Source organism: Centruroides sculpturatus, unplaced genomic scaffold (assembly GCF_000671375.1).
Source record: "Centruroides sculpturatus isolate CEXI.00-Female unplaced genomic scaffold, Cexi_2.0 scaffold899, whole genome shotgun sequence".
In the NCBI taxonomy this organism is placed as follows: Eukaryota; Metazoa; Arthropoda; class Arachnida; order Scorpiones; family Buthidae; genus Centruroides; species Centruroides sculpturatus.
Window position 1 is genome coordinate 322217 of NW_019385098.1, and position 25739 is coordinate 347955.

At 32.4% G+C, this 25739-nt stretch overlaps 5 protein-coding genes across 6 annotated transcripts; all 5 read left to right on the top strand.

Annotated features, from left to right (window-relative positions):
- Window positions 1-711: 711 nt before the first annotated feature.
- On the top strand, window positions 712-6718 carry LOC111634640 (host cell factor 2-like; the record flags this gene model as incomplete). Its single annotated transcript, XM_023379473.1, has 3 exons — window positions 712-717; window positions 2140-2458; window positions 6591-6718. Coding segments are annotated over exons 1-3 (453 nt in total), but the record flags the coding sequence as incomplete, so codon positions are not given.
- A 1179-nt stretch (window positions 6719-7897) lies between these two features.
- LOC111634641 (carbonic anhydrase 1-like) lies at window positions 7898-11200 on the top strand. Its single transcript, XM_023379474.1, has 7 exons — window positions 7898-7925; window positions 9481-9576; window positions 10016-10213; window positions 10290-10438; window positions 10503-10592; window positions 10665-10892; window positions 10964-11200. The coding sequence occupies exons 1-7, from the start codon at window positions 7898-7900 to the stop codon at window positions 11198-11200; spliced, it is 1026 nt and encodes a 341-aa protein (XP_023235242.1).
- A 317-nt stretch (window positions 11201-11517) lies between these two features.
- Window positions 11518-14623, top strand: LOC111634658 (uveal autoantigen with coiled-coil domains and ankyrin repeats-like). Its single transcript, XM_023379490.1, has one exon. The coding sequence runs from the start codon at window positions 11589-11591 to the stop codon at window positions 14097-14099; it is 2511 nt and encodes an 836-aa protein (XP_023235258.1). The 5' UTR covers window positions 11518-11588; the 3' UTR covers window positions 14100-14623.
- A 1840-nt stretch (window positions 14624-16463) lies between these two features.
- On the top strand, window positions 16464-20293 carry LOC111634660 (acetylcholinesterase-like). 2 transcript variants are annotated; one of them, XM_023379493.1, is made up of 3 exons: window positions 16464-17858; window positions 19346-19439; window positions 19538-20293. In XM_023379493.1, exons 1-3 carry the CDS (start codon window positions 16499-16501, stop codon window positions 19683-19685), a joined length of 1602 nt encoding a protein of 533 aa, XP_023235261.1. In that variant the 5' UTR covers window positions 16464-16498; the 3' UTR covers window positions 19686-20293. The 2 variants fall into 2 exon arrangements, with proteins under 2 accessions (XP_023235261.1, XP_023235260.1); XM_023379492.1 differs by lacking the exons at window positions 19346-19439; window positions 19538-20293 and adding an exon at window positions 18051-18289 and having other exon boundaries at window positions 16464-17952.
- A 1470-nt stretch (window positions 20294-21763) lies between these two features.
- Window positions 21764-24073, top strand: LOC111634659 (acetylcholinesterase-like). The gene is made up of 2 exons (XM_023379491.1): window positions 21764-23415; window positions 23514-24073. Exons 1-2 carry the CDS (start codon window positions 21920-21922, stop codon window positions 23659-23661), a joined length of 1644 nt encoding a protein of 547 aa, XP_023235259.1. The 5' UTR covers window positions 21764-21919; the 3' UTR covers window positions 23662-24073.
- The last annotated feature ends 1666 nt before the right edge of the window (window positions 24074-25739 follow it).

The window sequence follows — 25739 nt, forward strand, 5'->3', positions numbered from 1 at the left end:
GTGTTGTGTGTAGCATTCCGGCACTGTCTTAACAGTTTGTTGTATACTGTACATACTTGCATTTGAACTTAATGAATACGTCGTAAAGATAAAAAAGTGCCTCAACAATTTGTCCACAGTGTACACATAGCCTAAGGGAATAAACAAGGTCGCGCGATAAGTATGTTAGAGAATGAAACACGTCACAGTAGAAGGTGGTTACGTCATTTTAATAACTCGGCTGTTCGCGGTAAGGCTTTAAAATTAATACAATTGCTGATGAATTGTTGTAAATCGACGTTCTGTAAAGTACAAGTACAGTTCATTTCTCTCGTCGCCTCCATTTTGTATTTCTTCTACACCGATTGCAACTGTCACCAGACTCGAAGTTTAACGTTCTTCCATATCCTTCAAACGCCTGAAGGAATTCAATGTTCACTGGAGCATAAACACAATTTTATTTAAATAAATAAATAAAGTAATAACAGTAAAAGAAAGTTTATTCGCATCTGCAAAATAAGCTTTCCTCTTAGAAATTTTATTCTAGAGATGCAAGAACTGATTAGTGTTTTTTCCATTGTTTAACCATCAAATTCATATATTTATATGCTTAAAAATGTCTGAAATACATTTTTTAACGTTGTTTTAATTATAAAAAAAACGGATAAATGTTGTGCAACGTTAAAAAATTCGATTTTTTAAAAGTTTCAACGTAATTAAAGATGGCGAAACATGATGGTAAGTGCTTATCTACTTCCTTATTTTAATATTTAAAAAAAAAATTTGTTACATAAAGGGCCTTATAACAGAATTGTGTTTAGGACCTCATACTGGATCTGATACTGGTTATTGTGGTAGTGAACCCATTTTTGCTTGCCAGCCATGAAGCCATTTTTATCTTAATTCATTAGAGAGGTGATCAAGAAATAGTAACAGTAGACCTAGTAACAAGGAACATAGGGTTCCTTGTTACTAGGTCTACTGTCAGGAACAAACTCATAATGCACAATGTTTTTCATGTCCAAAAAAAGCCACAAGCATTAACTTCTCATTGGATCTGTCAAAGATGAAATTTTTTCTGTCTTGGTGAAGATACTTGGTTTCCCTGTAAATGAAGTGCATTTGTTCTGTGAATAATATAGAAAGATACCAGGTTTCATTTCCAATAATCACCTTGTGTAGGATCCACATCTGTATCAACTATGTCAATCACTTATGTGCTGATGAATGCATGTTGCTTAGCCATTAGTTTCCTTGAGCAGTGTGAGAACAGACAAGATGCATTTTCAAATAATTATGAAGAATGATATATACAGTTTTGTAAAATTACCAAAATGCTAGATTATCTGTTGATTGTCTACAGTCTCAGAAAATCATTTTATTTCTTGCTGAAGCTGATAAGCTGGATGAAGATCATTCTCTGTTGATTCATGGCCTCCTTCCTTTAAAATACTTATATCATTTACAATATATACTTGTGTATGCATCATGGTATCATTACCACTGCTTCTTTAAGCATATTAGGTGTTTAGATAAAGTTTTTACCAAGTTGAAGAGAATTTAATGTTGATTTGTTGTTTATGCATAATTTTAGAATTTTGACAGTATACCTCTACATACTCCAGTTCTTTTTTTTTATATTTTAACTAGTGCTGAACAATAGAAATTTTTGTACCCAGGCATTTGATATAATTCAAGTAATACAGTGTTTCTCAACCTATGATTTATACACCCAAAGGTTTGTGAATATGTTAATGAGGGTCCTTGGGTTCTCAGAAGAAAAATTAAATTTTTTTTTGTTTTGTTTTTGTTTTTTTATGGAATTTTTTATTTCACAATAAATGCTCCTTGTAATATTTCCTTTTATTATTAAAAATACCCACTGAAGTTTTTAAATAAAAAAATATAAAATTATTTAAATTAGGATTTATAAAACAAAGACATTATTGTTTTTATATATAATCAATTGTATATGATGAAATCAGAATATGCTAAAACAATATTAAAGTTTTCATAATTTGGAATATTTTAAATTTAGGAATCAGTTTTAAAACAGATAAAGTTACATTTTATGTAAAACACTTTAATGAAAAAATATTTACATATAGTATCTCAAATTTTATTATTTTTTTTAATGAAATCATTAAAATTTAATTTTAGGGAAATGATGGTGCCCATTTATCTTGGGAAGCACCTCAAACAACATCAGGAGAAATAATGGAATATTCTGTATATTTAGCTGTACGATCTGCCACCACAGCTAATCAGGGAGATGGCACAAAAACAACTGTCATGTCAAATCCTTCTCAGTTGGCATTTGTTCGTGTTTATTGTGGTCCTAATCCATCATGCACAGTTAGTAATAACAACTTAGCATCAGCCCATATTGACACAACAACCAAACCTGCAATCATTTTCCGGATAGCTGCAAGAAATGAAAAAGGCTATGGTCCAGCAACCCAAGTTAGGTGGTTACAAGGTGAGTTTTTAGATTTGTATCTGTTAAATTAGTATTTATACAATGTTATGTATTGTGTTATGTTAACTACTACATACCCCAATATGTCTGATATTTTATATTTGCCATAATTTCTTGCAAATTATCTGCAACAACATATAACTTGCATTGGCATATACTCTACAGAAAATTTCTAATCACATACCTCATGCTTCTGAAATTGCTGCTGAAAACTTGGCTCTTGTCTTAAGCCATTTATTGAATTTTAAAAAAGTTTATTGAGAAACTAGTTAAACACTTGACAAAATACTGTAGTTTCAAACAAAAACAAAACAAATCATGGAAAATAACATCAAAAATTTATTATAAAGATTTATAAAAATAACCCATGAAAAGAAAAACATGAAATAAAAAATTTTAAAAAGTAAGCAAAATATTTATCAAGCATCACCTACACAGTTACTGTCTTTTTTTCTTTGTAGCATTTTCTGTAAAAATTGATTCCATTTTCAAATATTTGACAAATTAACATGCTTCATTTGAGATTCAGATCCATGTCCATAACATGTTTTGAAGTTTCTTAGTATTTTTCTAAGTTCCTTAAAAGAGATTTCTTTGGTGACATTTTGTTCTTCTTTAGTTGCAGCTGTTTCTTCCTCAAAATAGGCCTGCTATTGATCCAGCTTCATGAGTTCTATTTTAGTGAGTGGCTGTGAGTAAAAATTAAAGCATTCCCTGAATCAACTTCTAACCAAAATCCTGTCCAATCATGCTTATTTCTTTAATAATAACATCAATTTGACCCTTAAAGTCACTGGACTCATTTTGCTTAGAGAGAGGTTTTTCCATCAACCCTTGTTTTGCTGTTCTTAACTTCTTGCCAAGACTCAAATATTTTCCACAGCTTATTTAATATTTATATTTTCCAAAATAAATGCAATGAAATGAATTTTCACCTGCTGTAGCTTGAATTACTTGCTCAAAAGTTCTCTATAGATAATATAATAATATACCTTGAATGTCAAAATTACATCCTGATCCATCATCTGGAGAAAGACAGTTTGCAAGTAAGAAAGCAACATTTACAATTTTGCATAGTTTATTAAATGATGTAGGATGGCTGAGTGCATTGTGGATAACTAAGATTTTAAATTCCAGATAATTCTGCTTACAGTAATTTTTCACTGCTGGATAATACAATCTTCTCTACACACCGGTAAATATAAATAAAATACTCCTCAAACCTTTTAACCAAAGTGCTTCTATTTTTAGAATTGCGAACATTTTCGTCGCCCCTCCTGGGCTCTTTAATGGGATCACATACATGCAAGGCAAAGGAGTCCCAATGGGCAGTCTGGTATCGGGTGATTTGTGCGAAATGGTAATCAGGAAATTAGAAAACAACGTTCTACCATGCTTCTTGCACAGTATCTTGTTGTATAAATATTATATTGATGACATCATTATATTTTGGAAGGTGGAACCGGACATAAAACTCTTCCTAGAAGCCATGAACAATAATCCTTATGGGCTATCATTAGAAGTAGAGCAATGTGACTCTTTGAGGGTGCATTTCTTGGACATTGATATCAACTTTGAAGGAGCTAACATACATTGGAAACCTACTGTATATTGGAAACCTAGTTTCTTCCCCACATATTTTCCAAGAAATTCGTGCGATCGTATCCCATACAAAATCGCCACTTTCCGAGCATTAGTGAGAAGAACACACATGCACTCTTCAACGTCACAAGCTCTAGCAATGGAGCTCCATCATATAGAAAATACTGCTGTAGCCCATGGACAACAATACTAGTCGAAAATTTGTCTAAAAGACATGAGGTTTCCCAAAAAGCCATTGATCAGACAGGGCCACCATTGATTATATGTGAGGAAGAAAAAGAGAGGATTCCTATCACATATAATCCAACACTGAAATCAATCTACACCATGGTAGCCAAATGACGAGGCATAAATATTGCATACAGAAGATGTCAAACTGTCTTCCGGATGCTAACTAATGGCAAAGACCTACAAAACCCTGAAAGACTTACAGGAGTATACACAGTACAGCTAGAAGACAACAGGTGCAATAGACAACTGACATATATTGGTTCCATGAAACGTTTGTTAAAAGTGAAATTAAAAAAACACAAGTCAGACATACAGCACAGTAGGAACATAACAGTGGACCTGCATGTGGCAAAAATCATTATAACCAACTCCAACCCACAACAACTAAAATGGCTAGAAGCCATGGAGATATTTAAGGGAGGAATAAATGGTACATGTATTAATTATAAGGAGGAAATGGCCCTATCTGTAGCATGGCAGATTTTGCTAGATAACAGCATTTAAAGAGATGATTATGGAGCATGTGCAATACAACTATGGAATGATTTCACATGATAGTGTTCAGAAGAAATTCAGATTGAATGTTTATTTGAACAGTAACAGCCTATTCGATAAAGCCTGAAGAAGAGCCCAGGAGGGACAACGTAAATGTTCACGATTCTAAAAATAAAAGCGCACTGGTTAAAAGGTTTGAGGGGTATTTTATGCTGGATAATAGTTTTTGAATAATGCTGCTGTGACCCATACCTTTTCATTTGGTTTCTAAATTATAGGAAGTAATGATTTGTAATTTTTTTTATAGCCCATAAATTTTGCAAATGGAAAATCAACTAGGGTTTTAGTTTTAAATCACCTTTCAAGTTTTCTCCCAATAAAAGAGTCAGTCTGTTTTTTGAAGCTTTGAAACCCATTTGTGAACTCTCATTTTTTTCTAGAAAAGTTCTAAAAGGTATTTTTTCCCCTAGTAAAGACTGGTTTCATCAGCATTAAAAATTAAACAATTATCAAACAAAAATTACAAGTGCAGGAAATTTGACTGTTGATTCTTGTCTGCATTTGTGGTTTCTGCCAACAATTTTACATTTGTGCATGCCTGTATGGGTCTAAAATTTCTGGAGCATCCTTTGCTAACTGAAAATATTGTATTTACATTGAATTTTGCTTTATGGGATGAAAATAGCTGCATGCTTTAATTATTAAATTGTTTGTATCAGAGTATGTTTCTGATTACAATATTTAAGCCACACTGCACTAACAGATTTTCCATCATCAGATAAAATTGTTTTTAATGCATTGCATATTAAAAGAAGTTGATGTTACCTCACCTTGCAAATTATATTAATATAACTATCTAACTTAGATATGTTTGTTTGTATTTCTTTGATTTTGATATAAAAACACGCACAGTTAATTCATTAACGCCCAGAGCCCTTTTTTATTGGCCTTGTTTTTACCATTATCAAATTGTTTAATGATGTCCAGTTTGGTGTTCGATGTAATCAATTTGCATTTCTTATCATAAGTCATTCTATTTCATAAATTTTAGTAGGTAACAAGTATTAAAACAGTCTGCAATGTTTCTTAATGGGATAAAGTAGCTCATCACCTATTACATTCTGGGTTTTTAGCACATTGTGCACTTTCAATAAAACAGTGCCCAAAATATGTTTTCAACTGCACTGGCCACATTATTTTGAAATCAAAACTCAAAAATCTCATTTTATCTTTTGGCATGCTGTTGCAGGAGAATCAGAAATAATAATATAAGTGTATAAATTGTGTTTATATAATAAAACTATAGGTTTTCTATTTTAAAAAAATCATAATTTTGTAAATAAGTTACTATAAATTTTTTATAAATTAATTGGATTTTATTTTTTCTACATATTTAAGAAAATAAGATATTACATAGGTCTGAAAATATTGAAAATAATTGAATTAAATTTGATTCCTTCACTGATAAATTTCTGTAATATTAATTGAATTGAATATCTTCATGTTTGTTTACAATTTTACAAATATAACTTACTCATGTATGTTAAATACGAATGCATTGTTGCTCCTTATTAATTAATAGTAATATTATTATTTTTATATTTTATAGTTTCAATAACATTTATATTATTGATTTAGCTGCTGATAAAACTGTACAATTTCTAATCTGTTGACAATTGAAAAATATAGCAATTATTTTAGCTATTCATTAGTTATCATAAATTTTTAATAATTCTAGGTTTGAAATGAACTAGTGTTAAAAAATTTAAATTTCATACACACTAAAAATATCAATTTTTTTTAGATGGGACAAATCCATCTGCGAGTCGGAACTCCTCTGGAAGTTCCAGTATGAAAAGGCCTGGCTCAGATACGTATGTATTAGTTTATATATCATTATTTTACGATATAATAAAACAATACTATGATATTTACATTTGATAGAAAAAAAAGATGATGATGTAATGAAAATATAAATGGACTAAATATTTTTATAAAACATAAATTATATGATGTGAAATAAATACAATTAATAAAATATTCCAAAAAATGAGAGATGTGCTACTTTCTCAATTTGATGTGTTTTTCTTTAGATAAATGCGTTTTATATATATTTTTTCATGAAATAATTACAAAAAACCACTATCTTATCATTCCAGCAAATAAATTTAATGAACTCAAAAGTGATTTTGATTCAGCTTAGTCGATCATCATTAGTGGCAGATCATAAAAAATGAAATAGAATACAAAATTTAAAGTTAAATAAAAAAAAAATTTTTTTGAGAAAAAGAACACAGTATTCAAATATGCAAGTGTAAAAAAATGGGGGGAAAACAAACAAAAATTGGATGTTAACATTGCAAACAAAAATATTCTAAAAGTAAAATTACATAAAGTTAAACAAGGCTGCATTTTGTGTAATGATTTCTCGTGTAGTGGACAATGAGTCTTCATCCCGATAGAAACCCTAGATGTGTTAACTATTTGCTTTGTAAATTTCCATGATTTCCAACTGACTTAGGCAATTAACATCGTTCATTAGGTCTAATGATCTCAGCACTGTCCCAAATGGCTTCCGTGCTAAGATCATTAGCAAATGCCAACAGGGCTGTGGCAGTTAGACCTTTATTCACCAGCCATTTGTGCTCCTTAATTCTACTAAGGAGGTTCCACTTGGTTGTGCTAATGTATTTCATTTTTGTGTTGAATCAGTGGTCCTGTATGCGTCCAGAATAAATGCCAAAGGAACTGGAAGGATCCTATGGATTTTTGTCATTACAAGTTTGAAAACAGTTGGACTGCACTTAAAAGTGAGGTTCAGATTGTTGTGGTTCACAATTGCCTTATGTATCCTATGCAAGGCAAGGAAATACCTTAATACCTTAAAGTTATCCTCTGTTTTATCATATGATATGTTCTCTCTATTTTATGTGTTTCAAAGGCATTAATTAAATTGTTTGCTAACTTTCTAAGGTACCCATATTGTAGTGCCACCTTCCTGATGTAATTAAGTTCTCTTAAAATGTCAAGCATATTGGAGCAATATACCTGCATGTGGCAAAAATCATTATAACCAACTCCAACCCACAACAACTAAAATGGCTAGAAGCCATGGAGATATTTAAGGCGGAAAAAAATGGTACATGTATTAATTATAAGGAGGAAATGGCCCTATCTGTAGCATGGCAGATTTTGCTAGATAACAGCATTTAAANTATTACATTTCGTACTAATTTCTATTAAAATTATTTAATATTAATTATAAAATTTAGGACAGGGTCGGCATTAGGCCAAGAGTGAAGTAAGTTTAACTATTATTTTCACGCGTTTAAAAAGAGTTTTAAAGAGTGTAAAACCCTTTTTTTAAGGGTGCCTTAAGCGAAGTACAGAAATTACGACCAATCAAATACAATGTCTCGTATAAATATAGGATCGAATAACACAAATCATGTGACATATCGGCTCAATTTCGAATGATAATTTGAGTTAATTGGATAATTTAACTAAAAATATATTTAAATTTTCGTAAGGGATATAAATTTCTAATATAGAAACGAAAACAAAGTCATTTTCGAAGTAAATTAATTCAAAAACTTCCTGCAAAAATTGAAAAATATATATATTAACCTAGTTTCTATACAGGAAAATATAGTTTATTCTTGAAAGTATATATGTATTGTATTTTTTTTTTTACCCTATCTTTATTTTTTTATTGTTTATATCTACCAATAATACGTGATTAAAGGGGTGGAGAAAGTAGAAAGTAGATGCTACCATAACATAACTTGAAAGTAAAGTCTGGTTGGGTGAGGGCCCTTCACGAAACTAATCTCTATACCGAGCACCCTTGACTGAACGACTTTTAAATATGTAGTAATTTTATGGGGTTAATTTTGATTTATGCAATTTTAAATAAGTCAAGGGAGTCGGGAGTGTAAACCTTAATCGATTCTGACTAATGTGCTCGTGTGAAACCGTTCTCTTACCCTTTTACATCGCGCCTCATACGGAGGAGATTTTTGGAGATTTTATACATTATTCGAGAAGAATAATTGTTTTGAATCACGTAAGTATCCATTTTCTTTATTTATATTAAATATTTTAATCACTCTACACTCGAAATTGCCTATATTTTTGGGTTATTTCGCTACAACCAAGCGATTTTTGACAAGCGATGAAGCGTGTGAAGCGTGTGAATTTATACAGTTCTTTTTTCTCCTCGAAAGCTCTTAATTGATGCTGAGAGATGCGTTAAAAAGAAAATAGCTTCGCGTAAAGAATATAANAAATATATAAGAAATAGAAATATTTCAACAATTTCCCGAAATATTTAAATAAAATGTAAAAGAAAGACTTATTAGTTTGTTATTATTGATAAATGTAGCGCAATGCGACGCGGTGCGATCGCATCGCGCGCGCCTAAAAGCATGGATAACGATATAACAACACTAAAAAACACCTCAAATATATAAGAAATAGAAATATTTCAACAATTTCCCGAGATATTTAAATAAAATGTAAAAGAAAGACTTATTAGTTTGTTGTTATTGATAAATGTGGCGCAATGCGACGCGGTGCGACGCGACTCTCCCTTATAACCACTTTTTAAACTTAATTACGTGTAAAAAGTATTTCATTATTAATTTACTAAGTAAATTTTAATATAAACGAGTTAAAATTTATAATCTTTTTAGATTTATTTAACAATTTTAAACGCAAGAATATGAAACAGAAACGAGAAAGTATGGCTATTTTGGGTATACTTTTTGCATTTAGTTTCGTTCCAACAGGTAAGTTAATATTATTACTTAATACAATAACTACTTCCGTGTGAACGGGTTACTGAATTTAGTCTCTTTTGTTATAAGATTTGGAGTAAATTGAATAAAAACACTGACACATTTTTGACCGGAGACGGGATAACAATAGAATAATTTATTCATTTTCCAGTTTTTTTATCCATTAGATTTCTCTTAAAGGAACGATAAATTGATCTCGTTTCTTATCGAATTATCTAAAAAATATTAGCGTAATATACGAGAAATTGTTTAGAAAATGAATAACCTCTCTATTAAGTCACTCGTTGTAACACAAGACAATTGTATAATAGAATTATTATTATTATTTTTGCAGTGGTTACTTTAAAAAATGAGATAAATAGTCACTGGGGATATAAAGGAGAAAATGGTAAGTTGAAATAATTTACTTTTATATTTTTTGTATTGTAAGAATTTAATTTTTATTCCCTCCTACCTACATGTCCATCCGATTGGAAGTACGATTATCCCTACTGTTCATTACACAGGCAATCGCCTGTAGATATAAGGATGAATAAGGTTGTTAACGATACAAAGTTAGGTAGATTAGTGTTTGGCGGTTATACAGAACCGATACGTAAAGCCATTCTTAAAAATACCGGCCATACGGGTGAGTAAAAGTATTGTATATTGTATTATACACTTTACTTGCTTAGTGTTTAATGATACAAAGGATTTCTCTGTAGCTCAGTTGACCTTTTATAACGCAAAACAGTGGATAGGTAGGGAGAGCACGTTGGAGAGGTATCGATTGATGCAATTGCATTTCCATTGGGGTTTAGAGAATGAACGTGGCTCGGAACACACTATTGACGGGAAGAGGTTTCCACTAGAAGTAAGTGCTATTTTCGTGTGAAATAATATGTAAATCACTGTAAGTACATGCATTATTTGTATAGATGCATCTTGTACATTACAACGAACGATACAAGCCTGGAGAAGCAGCAAAGAAACCCGATGGTCTGGCTGTACTTGCTGTTCTTTTCGAAGTAAGTTTAGTAATTTATCACTGTAAAACTACGTATCACACTACTTACGAAATAATACAATGCATTTTTAAGCTGTCCAAAGTGGATAACGAGAAATTCGAAACATTCTTCGAAGCCTTGCAACAGATCAAAGAAGAAGATTCGCAACTTTTCCTCTTACACAGATTTAACATCGCAAACTTCATCCCAGAGGAGACTTTTCCATATTTTCGGTATAAGGGATCTCTAACTACTCCACCTTGTTACGAATCTGTTACGTGGACCCTTTTGATGAAGAAACAGAAAATTAGCAAATCACAGGTATATCAACAGCTAAATCTGCGAAAATTAAGAGATGAAATATTACAAATGATTGTTTATTATATTAATAGTTAGAGCAATTTAGAAAATTGAAGAAGAAATTGAAGCTAGGAAACGTCAAGATGGGAGATAACTTCCGTCCTACGCAGAAATTGAATGGAAGAGTAATCAAATTAGCAACAGAAGGAGGAATTTCGGAAAGATCCTCAGCTTCTGAAGGGAATAATCTTTTTTCTAGTGTTATTTTATCTGTATCAGTTCCTATTATAAACTCCATTTTCGGGAAATTAGACATGTTATTCGGGTAAAACAAGAATTCATTTAATGTATTTAAATATTTATGCATTCATCATTATCATTTTTAGAATCGAAGATATAAATAAAAATATAATAAAATATATTTTTTATGAAAATTTATTCATTTAATATTAATAAAATCATTTAAAAATAAGATTGTTTTTGTTTTTCTTTTATATAATTTATATTTTCAAGTAAACTACATAAATAAGATAGCAATTTAGAGTGTTTAAACTAACTTTTAGGACACCCTTTATAAATATTAGGAGAAATTATTTTATTAAAATTTCAATAATGATGATTGAAACAATGGATTTTCTATTGTAACGATATGTCCTTCTTTAACATTAGAACCTTCGACTAGTTCTGTGCCAAAATCATCATTTTGCCCTTCTCACAATGGGCAATTTCGAATTTTTTATGAAGAGAAGTGGCAAAGATTACGAAAATGATAGTATAATAATAAATCCAAATGCACAGAATGATAAAGGGCGCACTTCTTTACACATTGAAACCATTAAAGGAGATCGTCAGATGGTTCTAAAAATGTTAAAGAGTGGTGTTGACATTAATATTCAAGATGAAGATGGGAAAACAGCATTGATGTTGGCCATCCAATGGAGTCATGAACACGTTGCTAACACTTTACTGGAAGCTCGTCCGAATATAAGTATTTCTGATAAAGAAAACATGACAGCTCTTCATCTTTTGGCAAAGACAAAACTAATAATATTAGCTTTGAAGATCATTAAGATGGGAGCTAATGTTGATGCAATTGATAACAAAGGCAGAACTCCATTGATGCTTGCTTGCCAGTATAAAAATTTGGATATGGTCTCGTTGCTATTGGAACAAAATGCAAAAATTCATATCAAAGATTCAATGGGAAGAAGTGCATACGAGTATACAAGTGATCCCGAGATTATTTTTTTGATGAAAGGGATGGTTAAGCACAGAAAGGGTGCTCGAGAAGGATCAGAACTCGAAAACGTTAATTGTGAACTTCAAAATATAGACAAAGATCTAGAAAGTGACGATACTATAGCATACAACAACATCGTATCAGAGTCTGAGAATCATTCTTACTTACGGCTTCCTCATCATACTAACAACGAGTCTCTACAAAGTTCTACTTCAATGCACATTTTGGAAGTGAAGCCGAGCAATGTGTCAGATATCAGTGGAATTTTAGGCAAATTACAACAAGAAAATAGCGTATTAAGAAGAAAAGGATCAACCACAGCTAGTGAAGAAAAGAATAACCACAAGAAAAATGAAAAATCCACTACGAAACTATCACAAACAGTTGAAGAGGATGAAAATCCATTGAAAATTTCATGGCATTCTTTAATTCAAAGCACTGGAGCATCTAACCGCATTAAAAACTTTGATTTGATCAATGGAAACTATTCATTAAATACAGAAAATGATGAAATAGCCTTGAAGTCTTCGTGTAATTCTCTTCCCTTCAAGAAAAAATATAGAAAAGTAACATTTGATTGGGAAAAACAACAACACGGACCATTTAAACTAATAAATGATCATAAATTTAAAACGGATTACTCATATTCTAAAGGCAATTTAGATCTTTCGCCTTTAGATTTCGATGAATCAGAAATGATACGAAGCAATCTGTTCAGCATAATGGCACCCCAGTCAGACTTAGAGAATGAAAATAGCAAATTTGATAAAATCATCAATAGTACTCAATTATTTAAAGCTGATAATTTAAGAAAAACGATAATTAAAGTAGGGGACAACGTCAAGAAAATGGACAAAGAGTTTAATGCTCTTCTAATTTACACAAAGAAACTTTTAGTAGAGAAAAAGAATTTGAGAAATATCATTGCAGAAATGAAAACAGAAAGCCAAGATCTAAAAAATGAGTTGAAAGAATTTGTCGAGAAAAATAAAATTTATTATCTTAGAAGCGATATATCAGAAACTGAAAATCAAGTGAAAACTCTAATCGATGTGCACAAAAATCTGATAGATAAACTTGAGAATTTGGTAGAGAAAAGTGAAGAAAAATGCAAAGAATACTTAGAAAGGAAGAGGTGTTTACTTTCAGAGACTGAAAGAATAAAAAACGATAATGATACAGTAGAAACAAGCATCGAAAAACTTAAAAAGTACGTTAAACACCTAAACAACCAATCAACAGAAAAATTCATTGCAAAAACGAAAAAATTTGAGAATTTAGAAGCATTATCATCGAAATTTAAATACGATGTGGAGGAAAGATGCAAAGAAATTAAAGAAATACAGCAACAGATCGAACACCAGAAACAGATCATCGAAGATATCAGAACGAAATTAAGAGCATTTCATCAACTACTGAAGAAAGTTCAATCGAATATAAAGTTCATAAATCAAAAATCAAACACCTTTAAAGATATTTTTCGAGAAATAAATGAAGATTTCAAAATAGCTATTAACAATTTCAATTGTTTTGAAGAACAAATGAACGACGGGCATCGTCTAAAGTTCGAATTGAAAAATAAATTTGAAGAAATCGATAAATTGATTAATGTAATCAACGAGAAGAGAGCAGAAAATATAGAAGAAATAACAAAATTGGAAAAAAGCATTCAATTAGAATCAGAAAGAAGAAGAAAAGAATTGTGTGAAGATTCAATGAGATGCATTAATCTTTTATTGAAGGAGCGCATAACTTGGAGCAAGAAGAGCAGAAGAATCATTCAGTTGTTAGAAGAGATGGAAAATGAAGATATCTATTCTTTTAATTTAAAAAAAGAAATGGAAGAAAAATATCCACGTTTAAGAGAGGAGGAAGAAGAAGAAGAAGAAGAAGATAATACTGAGGAAATTTTAAAAATGACACATAACTCTATACACAGCGACGTTATCACAGGAGGGGTTCTGAGTGTGATTGGAAGAGGTAGGTAAAAACGAAAAATCTCGTTTAATGACAAAAGAAACGTGTACAAACACGACGAATTTAACCAATCGGGATTTCTCTTCGGTTTCAAACGACGATGATCAATCGAAAGGAACGTTTACCAAATATTCAAAAAATATTGTTGCCATACGTGACTTTGATCATTAATAAAATGTATGAAACAGAATATTATTAAAATTTTAACATCATTATTGTTACCATACAATAAGTTCATTTTCAATACGAGGGACTTTCAGGGAATTTTTCGAATATCGATTTTTTACATTGTAAAAAGAGCTGGTTCGAAGTATCAGCAACATAATTGATGCTTCTCATAGAACAGCAGTTGTGGGTTTGCGCCTCACTAACAGTGGAATTCACCTTTTCCAGTTGTTCATTACCTAAATATGGGCCAGTTTTCCATCATAAAAACCTTTCGAGAAAGCTTTTTATATTATTCTGAAGTGTTATTCTTCAATTTGATTTATAATTTATGTATAAAACACGAGATCAAAACTCTAATCATTTACAAACAATTTAATGCATATATTGATTCTTCTCACTTTTCGACAGAAGTCAAAATACGTTTATTATATAAAATATGCAATTCGTTTTCTAGTAAATATTATATAACATATTTTCTATATAATAATATGAAAAATATTTTATTAATGTATCGAGTTATCAGAGTTCGTAGTCCATCCAATCACTTCTTCTTATTTTAAAAATTCAAATTTATCAATCTCTGATTCGCTAATTGAATCACAGCAAAGTTTTTGTGTTAATTTACGTAGGTCTTTGACTTCTTATGCACTTAATAATATTCAAATACAAATTTGACGATATTTACATCATGGTTAATGATGCCAACTTAGGGATTTTCCCTAAAATTTAGGCAAGATAGGGAAAACTTAGAGGGAAAATGTGAATTTACAAAAATTGTACAAATATAAAGAAATTTGAGCTGGAAATTTATAGAAGAACAGAATATAAGTGTAAATCCTACTGTTTCATTTAAAACTCCATAATGTAAAAAATTTAGAAAATATCATTGCTTATTCAGGCAAGCCAAATAAAGAAATGTTTCTCCTCCGTTTGGAACTGCATAAGAATTCGTCATTTTGTATGAATTTATGTTAAATAGACTACAGTCGACCCCCTATAACACTGTTGATTTTTCCGTTTTATATGAATTTCATGTTGTACGAGTCACTTAGATTTGACAAATACGTGAGCCGTTCACAGCCCAGCACACGTATTTGTAAAATCTAAGTGACTCGTACAACATGGAATTCATATAAAACTGAAAAATCAACAGTGTTATAGGGGGGTCGACTGTACTTAACTCATTCAAGAACTGCTTATCACACAAAACAATAGTTTTACATGTTTCAGCAACTCGAATTTCATAAAATACAACTGTACTAGGAATTGATTTTACTTTCCTATAACCACCGAACAAAATAAACAAATTGTGTGTATATATAATACAATTGCAGTTAGATATTTGAACAACAGAGAACGGTGAGTCTGAATTATAACGCTTTGTTTAATTATAAATTCTATCATCTCGTATAAAATCGCTAAGAAATTAGATTTTAGATGATCTCATAGCTTATTTATACAAAAATTAATTCAAGTCCGTGGTAGATATCATAGAATATTAACTTTTAAGATGTCAAAAGTAAACATGAAGCTTGCAATTACATTTATTTTCGGCGTATTCCTGTTACGAGAATGCAATGGGCAGATCATCGTCAACACTGGAACTGCAAAAGTCATGGGTAAAACAATTAATGTTTTAGGCAGGAAAGTTCATGCCTTTTTAAGNATTCCGCACTGAGAGCACTAAGAGGGTCTCTTTTCAAGACGTTAGAGACAGTAGAAATAAGCAGTGACTGACGTTTACTATATCGAAAAATCCATTATTTGTCCACGTCCAGATAGAGGGATGTCTCTCTGTTTTGATCTGCATAATAATTACTGCCTTCGCATGTATTTATGATAAATATTATTTAAATTAGTTAAATCAGCTTATTCAAACAGGAATAATTCACTTTTACATATAACAACAACTCGAATTTCACAGAAGTGCAATTATACTTAGAATTTATTTTATTTTCCTATCAATAACAAACAAAATAAACTAACTGCCTGTATATAAATATATCATGAAATTCGAGTTAATTATTTATGCAAGAGCAAACGACGGTGAGTCTGAATAGTATCGAATTTACATAATTATAAATTCTATGGCTTCATCCGTAAGGGTTTAGAATTTAGAAATTTTCATAGATTATTTATATGAAAGTTGATTTAAGTTCTTCGTAAATATCGAGAAAAATTATATTTTTAACATTACAATATAAACATGAAGCTTACGATTGCATTTATTTTTGGCATATTCATGTTAACAGAATGCAATGGGCAGGTTATCGTCAACACTAAAGCTGGAAACTATATGGGTAAAACAATTAAAGTTTTAGGCAGGGATATTAATGCATTTCTGGGTATTCCCTATGCTTCACCTCCGTTTCGTACATGGAGATTTCACCCTCCTTTTCCTATCATATGGAAAAGCGTTTATAAGGCCATAGAAAAACCACCCTCCTGCGTGCAACATCCATCTACACAGGACTTCCAATGGGTTCCGGATTTAGAAAATATGGACGAAGATTGCCTTTATCTGAATATTTGGGTTCCTGCCGAGAACAAAGAACAATCTCCGTTATCGACAATGGTGTGGATTCACGGAGGAGGATACAGCACGGGATCGTCGAATCTGGATGTCTACGACGGAGGGGTGATGGCGTCGTTAGGTAACGTCACAGTGGTATCTTTTAACTATCGGCTCGGTGCGTTTGGATTTCTTTATTTTTATCCACATTTGACTCATAAAAACGTTGCTTTGAACGATCAATTTTACGCTCTTAAATGGATCTACGAAAACATAGAAGCATTCGGAGGTAACAGTAACGAAATCACACTATTTGGCCAAGATGCGGGAGCGTGGTCCATAGGCTATCATCTAATTTCGTCTTTACCTCAAAGATTTTTCAAAAGGGTCATAATGCAAAGCGGAAGCATTTATCATCCTAGTTTAACTGTAGATTCACAAATGAGTTTATCACTAAGTTTACTTCTAGCAAATGATCTTAAATGTAATAAGTCTGAAAACTATAACAATACATTTGATTATTACAAAGACGTGATGAAATGCATGGAAGAAAAAGAACCGTTAGATATAAGTTTTACCGAAAGGGAATATCGAAAAGCGTTGTACAGGCATATCTTGTTTGTTCCTCAGGTTGGAGATACGTTTCTTCTACCCACGAAGCCCATTGATAGTTTCGACTTCATCAAGTTTAACGATGTTGATGTCATGTTAGGCAACGTAGCAGACGAAGGATCGCTATTTCTTGCGCTTTATAACGAAAAACTTTTACTTTCCAATAACCCGATAATTACAAAGCATAATGTCACAGAATTCTTGGAACCTGTTATGGAATATAATCGAACTTCACTCGAACCCATCATAAAACAGTATTTCGAAAATGTTCCCGACGACGACTTTCCAACGATTATTAAACGAACTCATCAGGCGATAGGCGATTGGATGTTCAAGTGTCCTACAAATTTCCTGGCAGAGAAGCTTGCAGAAAAGAAATTCAACGTGTTTCATTACACTTTTAAGCACAGAAGCGGCACAAATATATACCCAAAATGGACCGGGGTACCTCATTTCGAAGAAGTTCAATTCGTATTCGGTGTTCCTCTATTGAAAACAAACGAATACACCGTCGAAGAACAAGAATTCAGTAGAAATCTCATCGAACTTTGGACTTCTTTCGCTAAAACTGGGTAAGGCGGCAACTAAATTACCACGAATTTGCATAATTTATAAAATATAATTGTAAAATACGTTTATAACGTTAATATTTATACATTTTCTGTTTCAGGACTCCACATGTTGATAATAAGTTGGAAAGATGGCTTCCGTACACTAATCAAGAACCGAATTCTATAGAATTGCAACCGAAAAACATAAAAGCTACAAAGTTACATTCAAATGAATATTGTGAATTTTGGAGGACTGATTTTGAGAGAGAATTATAACAAGTGTAATCACAATATTCATATTTCTTGTACGTCTTTAGCAACTTCAGAAAGTGTTAGTAGAAAATATATTTTCTGAATTTTAAAATAAATCCGAATTAATCAAACCATTTTATTTTGTATTCATTTCCTGTAAGAATGTCGATATCATTTAAATTTCTATATACTTGTTAATAGTTCATTTTCTGAAACATTGACTCATTCCGCACTGAGAGCACTAAGAGGGTCTCTTTTAGCAAATCCATTACGGGTCCTGCCACAATACGGATGGTGAGGAACGGAGGCTGACATATCTGTTCAGACAACCCCCGAATAGTTTTGGGGATTTTTCGACCCATTTGGATTTGATCACGGGTCCTCCAGAGCGGTAGGATGCCATTTGGTCGTTTTTTACGGGTGATTCTTCCCGATTATGTCGAGCCTCGTCCTTCACCGATCGCGGGTTCGCGCTTCGCGAACGGAGTGATCAAGTAGTGTTTCTAATACCTAAATATGGTCAGTTTCCCGTAAAAACTCCTCTGAGGAATGTCCTACTTTGATAGAGCGCTCGTGTTGCCTAATTCCATTAAGTGATTGACATATTTTCCTATACACTTCATACAAAGTAAAATAAAATACGGTGGTTTCTAGTACAGTGGTGCCTCGTATAACGTACGCCTCGAATAACGGACCCTGCGAATAACGGACTTTCTGTTTGACCGTTACGTGACTCGAGCAACGGACTTGCTGCGAACAACGGACTTTCCGTTCGGCAGTTAAGTGACACGAACAATGGACTTTCTTCGAACAAGTGCGAATGATGTTTCCACTCTTTTGCCGTTGCCAATGACAATCTGCTATTTTTAGGATATATTAGTATTATTAGAATGCATTATTAGTATATCTGAAGTAGAAATGTAATGTAATATATTTTGATGATTTAAATAAACATTAAATGTAATGTAATACAGTATATGTTGACGATTCAAATAAACGAAATGTAATTGTGCAGATGCNGAAAATATGAGCGAAGATTGCCTTTACCTGAATATTTGGGTTCCTGCCGAGAACAAACAACAATCTCCGTTATCGACAATGGTGTGGATTCACGGAGGTGGATACAACACGGGATCGTCGAATCTGGATGTCTACGACGGAGGTGTTCCTCTATTGAAAACAAACGAATACACCGTCGAAGAACAAGAATTCAGTAGAAATCTCATCGAACTTTGGACTTCGTTCGCTAAAACTGGGTAAGGCGCCAACTAAATTACCTTGAATTTGCATAATTTATAAAGTATAATTGCAAAATACATTTATAACGTTAATATTTGTAAATTTTCTGTTTCAGGACTCCACATGTTGATAACTTGGAAAGATGGCTTCCGTACACTAATCGAAAGCCGATTTCTATGAACTTGCAACCGAAAAACATAAAACTCACAAAGTCAATTCCGAACGAACACTGTGAATTTTGGAAAACTTTTTTTCACGTATAATTATAGTAATTGAGGGGTTAAGTGGAAAAATGGCATATACTACACCAGAAAACTTTTTAGATAAAGGACGATTTGTATTTTAATTCGCCACATTTTAATATGCATCGCTTTGTCAATACGGATGTAGAACATGGAGGACATGCAACTGAACCATAAAAGTTATTTAGAAAATGGATTAATTAATGATGCATAAATCCATATTTGTTAGTAACTCATATTTTTGTAGTTTTGTGTGATTTGCCGTTTTCCACTCAGCCCCTTAATTGCAATTGCAAAATTTACATTTCTTGTACGTCTTTAGCAACTTCGGAGACTGGTAAATGTAGTTTGTGTATTTTAAAATAAAATCGAATTAATCAGACCATTTGTATGCGTTTCTTTTAAGATTATGTGAAGTACGATATCATTTAATTTCTGCCTACTTTGTAATGGTTTATTTCCTAAAATGTCAAGTAGTTAAGGTGGCAGCATATCACTACGGGGAATTTAGGGATGATTTCTTCGGTCCTACAGGGTTTTGTCTAACAATCTCCCGAACGGTTTCTCATAGAAAGTCCTCTTTGATAGATCGCCCATCTCTTTGTCTTACTCCACATTTCTCTATTGAATTTATGCAAAATAAAATAAAATAACAAGAATAACATTCAAATTTATCATTTACATTCTAGACCAATAAATGAATAGACTATCTAAAGTTAGAAATGAAATAAAGCTATATGAAAAATCAGCATAGATTAGAAACTCTACCTTTTACTGATTCCAAATGTTTCATTCAATACAAAGAAACATGGTTGTTCATACGCGTCAACAGCCTGATTTTCGATATGACAAAGTACAAAATTATCAAAATTTCCATATAATAAACAATAATATAAATGAATTAATATAATTTTACAATTTAATTTAATATATTTCCTATAATGTAATTATACCACTTTATTAGAGAGAGTAAAGTTCATAGCTACAATTTATTTATAAATTCTTAAAACTTCAATTACTGCATGTCCTTACTCTACGTATTTTTCCTTTATTGATTACTACACGTGCTTAATAACTAACGCTTGCACCTAAACACTCGCTTACTCTCCCACGTTTCCAGTTTTCTCTCCTTTGCTTTACATTAGCGGGACTTCCGTTAATTTAGCACCGGTCCGTTTAAATGAGGGTGCCTAGTGTCATGTCAGTAGCAACACGAGAAAATCACGTACTGTCGATTTGTTCAATGAATGCGTATCATAAGACACTTCCATTACTTCCTGTTGTTACTTATACAATCGGAGACTAGACATCAGTTAGGGTCCCATAAATTCAAAACTAGAAATAGGGATATTATGAGGTAGCATTGTGGTAAAATTTCATGGATATTCTGCATTAGGGAGGTGTTAGCTACTCTAGAAAATCAGTGGATAATAATATTAAGAATCCTCATTTAAATATAAGGCAATTTTAACAATATTACAAGACTCATACATTTATAAAACCATTAATATCGATAAAGTAACAATAAAATAACAAAATCCGTTAACCAGTAAAATAACCACACGCTTAGCTGTGGTATGATGTATTCTTGCAGCTTCTTGGACACGCATACCTGGTGTATGAAACAGTTACGTATTAAAAAGGATCTTAAGATATAAGCAAACAAACGGCAGATCACGCGTACATCCTCATTTCGAGGGATAAAGGGAGTGGTGATCAGCGACCGGCTTTCAGAGCTTACATGACTTTACTCAAAGACAGTATCGTACTTATTTCTTTTAATACCGTACGTTCCGTGAGAGCATTCGGCAATTTTCAAACAGGAATGCTCGCATCTTTTCATCTCGTCCTACTACTGTATTTCTTGGAATAAACAAAAGTAATGTGACTGGTGAATATATTGTATTTACAGATTACGTACTTAACTCATTCAAGAACTGCCTATCACACAAAACAATTGTTTTACATGTTTCAGCAACTCGAATTTCATAAAATACAACTGTACTTGGAATTGATTTTACTTTCCTATAACCACCGAACAAAATAAACAAATTGTGTGTATATATAATACAATTGCAGTCAGATATTTAAACAACAGCGAACGGTGAGTCTGAATTTTAACGGTTTGTTTAATTATAAATTCTATCATCTCGTATAAAATCGCTAAGAAACTAGACTTTAGATAATCTCATAGCTTATTTATACAAAAATTAATTCAAGTCCGTGGTAGATATCATAGGATATTAACTTTTAAGATGTCAAAAGTAAACATGAAGCTTGCAATTACATTTATTTTCGGCGTATTCCTGTTACGAGAATGCAATGGGCAGATCATCGTCAACACTAACACTGGAGAAGTCATGGGTAAAACAATTAATGTTTTAGGCAGGAAAGTTCATGCCTTTTTAAGTATTCCCTATGCGATTCCTCCGATCGGTCAATACAGATTTCATGTTTCTATGCTTAACTTATGGAAAATCGTTTACAATGCCACAGAAAAAACGCCCTCCTGCATGCAATGCCCATTGATACCGGAATTCCCGTGGGTTCCGGATTTAGAAAATATGAGCGAAGATTGCCTTTACCTGAATATTTGGGTTCCTGCCGAGAACAAACAACAATCTCCGTTATCGACAATGGTGTGGATTCACGGAGGTGGATACAACACGGGATCGTCGAATCTGGATGTCTACGACGGAGGGGTGATGGCGTCGTTAGGTAACGTCATAGTGGTATCTTTTAACTATCGGCTCGGTGCATTTGGATTTCTTTATTTGGAACCACTTTCGACTATTAGTAACAATGCACTGTTGGATCAATTACTCGCTCTCAAGTGGATCAAACACAACATAAGAGCATTCGGAGGTAATAGTAAGGATATCACATTATTTGGACAAGATGCGGGAGCGTGGTCGATAGGTTATCATCTACTTTCTCCTCTATCTCGCGGACACTTCAAAAGAGCAATAATGCAAAGTGGAAGCATTTATCATCCTTATTTAACTACAGATGTAGATGATAGCTTATGCATGAGTTTAAAACTAGCAGGCTCGCTTAATTGTGCTAAAAACTATGATGGTACAATTAAACCTTACAGAAACATAGTTGCGTGTATGAAAGAAAAAGAAGCGTTAGATATAAGTTTTGCTGAAAAAAAAATCTTGTTTGAGAAGTATCACTTTCTAGACTTGCTTCCGCAATATGGAAGAAGTTTTTTACCCAGCAATCCGATTGATAGTTTCGACTCCATCAAGTTTAGCGATGTAGATGTCATGTTAGGTAATGTAGCAGACGAAGGATCGCTGTTTCTTGCGCTATATAACAAAAAACTTATACAAGAAAGGAACCCGAGAATGACGAAGCACGAGGCTATAAAATACTTTGAAAAAAGTACTGGATATGATCAAACTACACTCGAACCCATCATAAAACAGTATTTCGAAAATGTTCGCGACGGTGACTTTCCAACGATTATTAAACGAACTCATCAGGCGATAGGCGATTCGACGTTCAAGTGTCCTACAAATTTCCTGGCAGAGAAGCTTGCAGAAAAGAGATTCAACGTGTTTCATTACACTTTTAAGCACAGAAGCGGCAAAAATATATACCCAAAATGGACCGGGGTACCTCATTTCGAAGAAGTTCAATTCGTATTCGGTGTTCCTCTATTGAAAACAAACGAATACACCGTCGAAGAACAAGAATTCAGTAGAAATCTCATCGAACTTTGGACTTCGTTCGCTAAAACTGGGTAAGATGGCAACTAAATTACCTTGAATTTGCATAATTTATAAAGAATAGCTGTAAAATACATTTATAATGTTAATATTTGTAAATTTTTTGTTTCAGGACTCCACATGTTGATAACTTGGAAAGATGGCTTCCGTACACTAATCGAAAGCCGATTTCTATGAACTTGCAACCGAAAAACATAAAACTCACAAAGTCAATTCCGAACGAACACTGTGAATTTTGGAAAACTTTTTTTCACGTATAATTATAGTAATTGAGGGGTTAAGTGGAAAAATGGCATATACTACACCAGAAAACTTTTTAGATAAAGGACGATTTGTATTTTAATTCGCCACATTTTAATATGCATCGCTTTGTCAATACGGATGTAGAACATGGAGGACATGCAACTGAACCATAAAAGTTATTTAGAAAATGGATTAATTAATGATGCATAAATCCATATTTGTTAGTAACTCATATTTTTGTAGTTTTGTGTGATTTGCCGTTTTCCACTCAGCCCCTTAATTGCAATTGCAAAATTTACATTTCTTGTACGTCTTTAGCAACTTCGGAGACTGGTAAATGTAGTTTGTGTATTTTAAAATAAAATCGAATTAATCAGACCATTTGTATGCGTTTCTTTTAAGATTATGTGAAGTACGATATCATTTAATTTCTGCCTACTTTGTAATGGTTTATTTCCTAAAATGTCAAGTAGTTAAGGTGGCAGCATATCACTACGGGGAATTTAAGGATGATTTCTTCGGTCCTACAGGGTTTTGTCTAACAATCTCCCGAACGGTTTCTCATAGAAAGTCCTCTTTGATAGATCGCCCATCTCTTTGTCTTACTCCACATTTCTCTATTGAATTTATGCAAAATAAAATAAAATAATAAGAATAACATTCAAATTTATCATTTACATTGTAGACCAATAAATGAATAGACTATCTAAAGTTAGAAATGAAATAAAGCTATATGAAAAATCAGCATAGATTAGAAACTCTACCTTTTACTGATTCCAAATGTTTCATTCAATACAAAGAAACATGGTTGTTCATACGCGTCAACAGCCTGATTTTCGATATGACAAAGTACAAAATTATCAAAATTTCCATATAATAAACAATAATATAAATGAATTAATATAATTTTACAATTTAATTTAATATATTTCCTATAATGTAATTATACCACTTTATTAGAGAGAGTAAAGTTCATAGCTACAATTTATTTATAAATTCTTAAAACTTCAATTACTGCATGTCCTTACTCTACGTATTTTTCCTTTATTGATTACTACACGTGCTTAATAACTAACGCTTGCACCTAAACACTCGCTTACTCTCCCACGTTTCCAGTTTTCTCTCCTTTGCTTTACATTAGCGGGACTTCCGTTAATTTAGCACCGGTCCGTTTAAATGAGGGTGCCTAGTGTCATGTCAGTAGCAACACGAGAAAATCACGTACTGTCGATTTGTTCAATGAATGCGTATCATAAGACACTTCCATTACTTCCTGTTGTTACTTATACAATCGGAGACTAGACATCAGTTAGGGTCCCATAAATTCAAAACTAGAAATAGGGATATTATGAGGTAGCATTGTGGTAAAATTTCATGGATATTCTGCATTAGGGAGGTGTTAGCTACTCTAGAAAATCAGTGGATAATAATATTAAGAATCCTCATTTAAATATAAGGCAATTTTAACAATATTACAAGACTCATACATTTATAAAACCATTAATATCGATAAAGTAACAATAAAATAACAAAATCCGTTAACCAGTAAAATAACCACACGCTTAGCTGTGGTATGATGTATTCTTGCAGCTTCTTGGACACGCATACCTGGTGTATGAAACAGTTACGTATTAAAAAGGATCTTAAGATATAAGCAAACAAACGGCAGATCACGCGTACATCCTCATTTCGAGGGATAAAGGGAGTGGTGATCAGCGACCGGCTTTCAGAGCTTACATGACTTTACTCAAAGACAGTATCGTACTTATTTCTTTTAATACCGTACGTTCCGTGAGAGCATTCGGCAATTTTCAAACAGGAATGCTCGCATCTTTTCATCTCGTCCTACTACTGTATTTCTTGGAATAAACAAAAGTAATGTGACTGGTGAATATATTGTATTTACAGATTACGTACTTAACTCATTCAAGAACTGCCTATCACACAAAACAATTGTTTTACATGTTTCAGCAACTCGAATTTCATAAAATACAACTGTACTTGGAATTGATTTTACTTTCCTATAACCACCGAACAAAATAAACAAATTGTGTGTATATATAATACAATTGCAGTCAGATATTTAAACAACAGC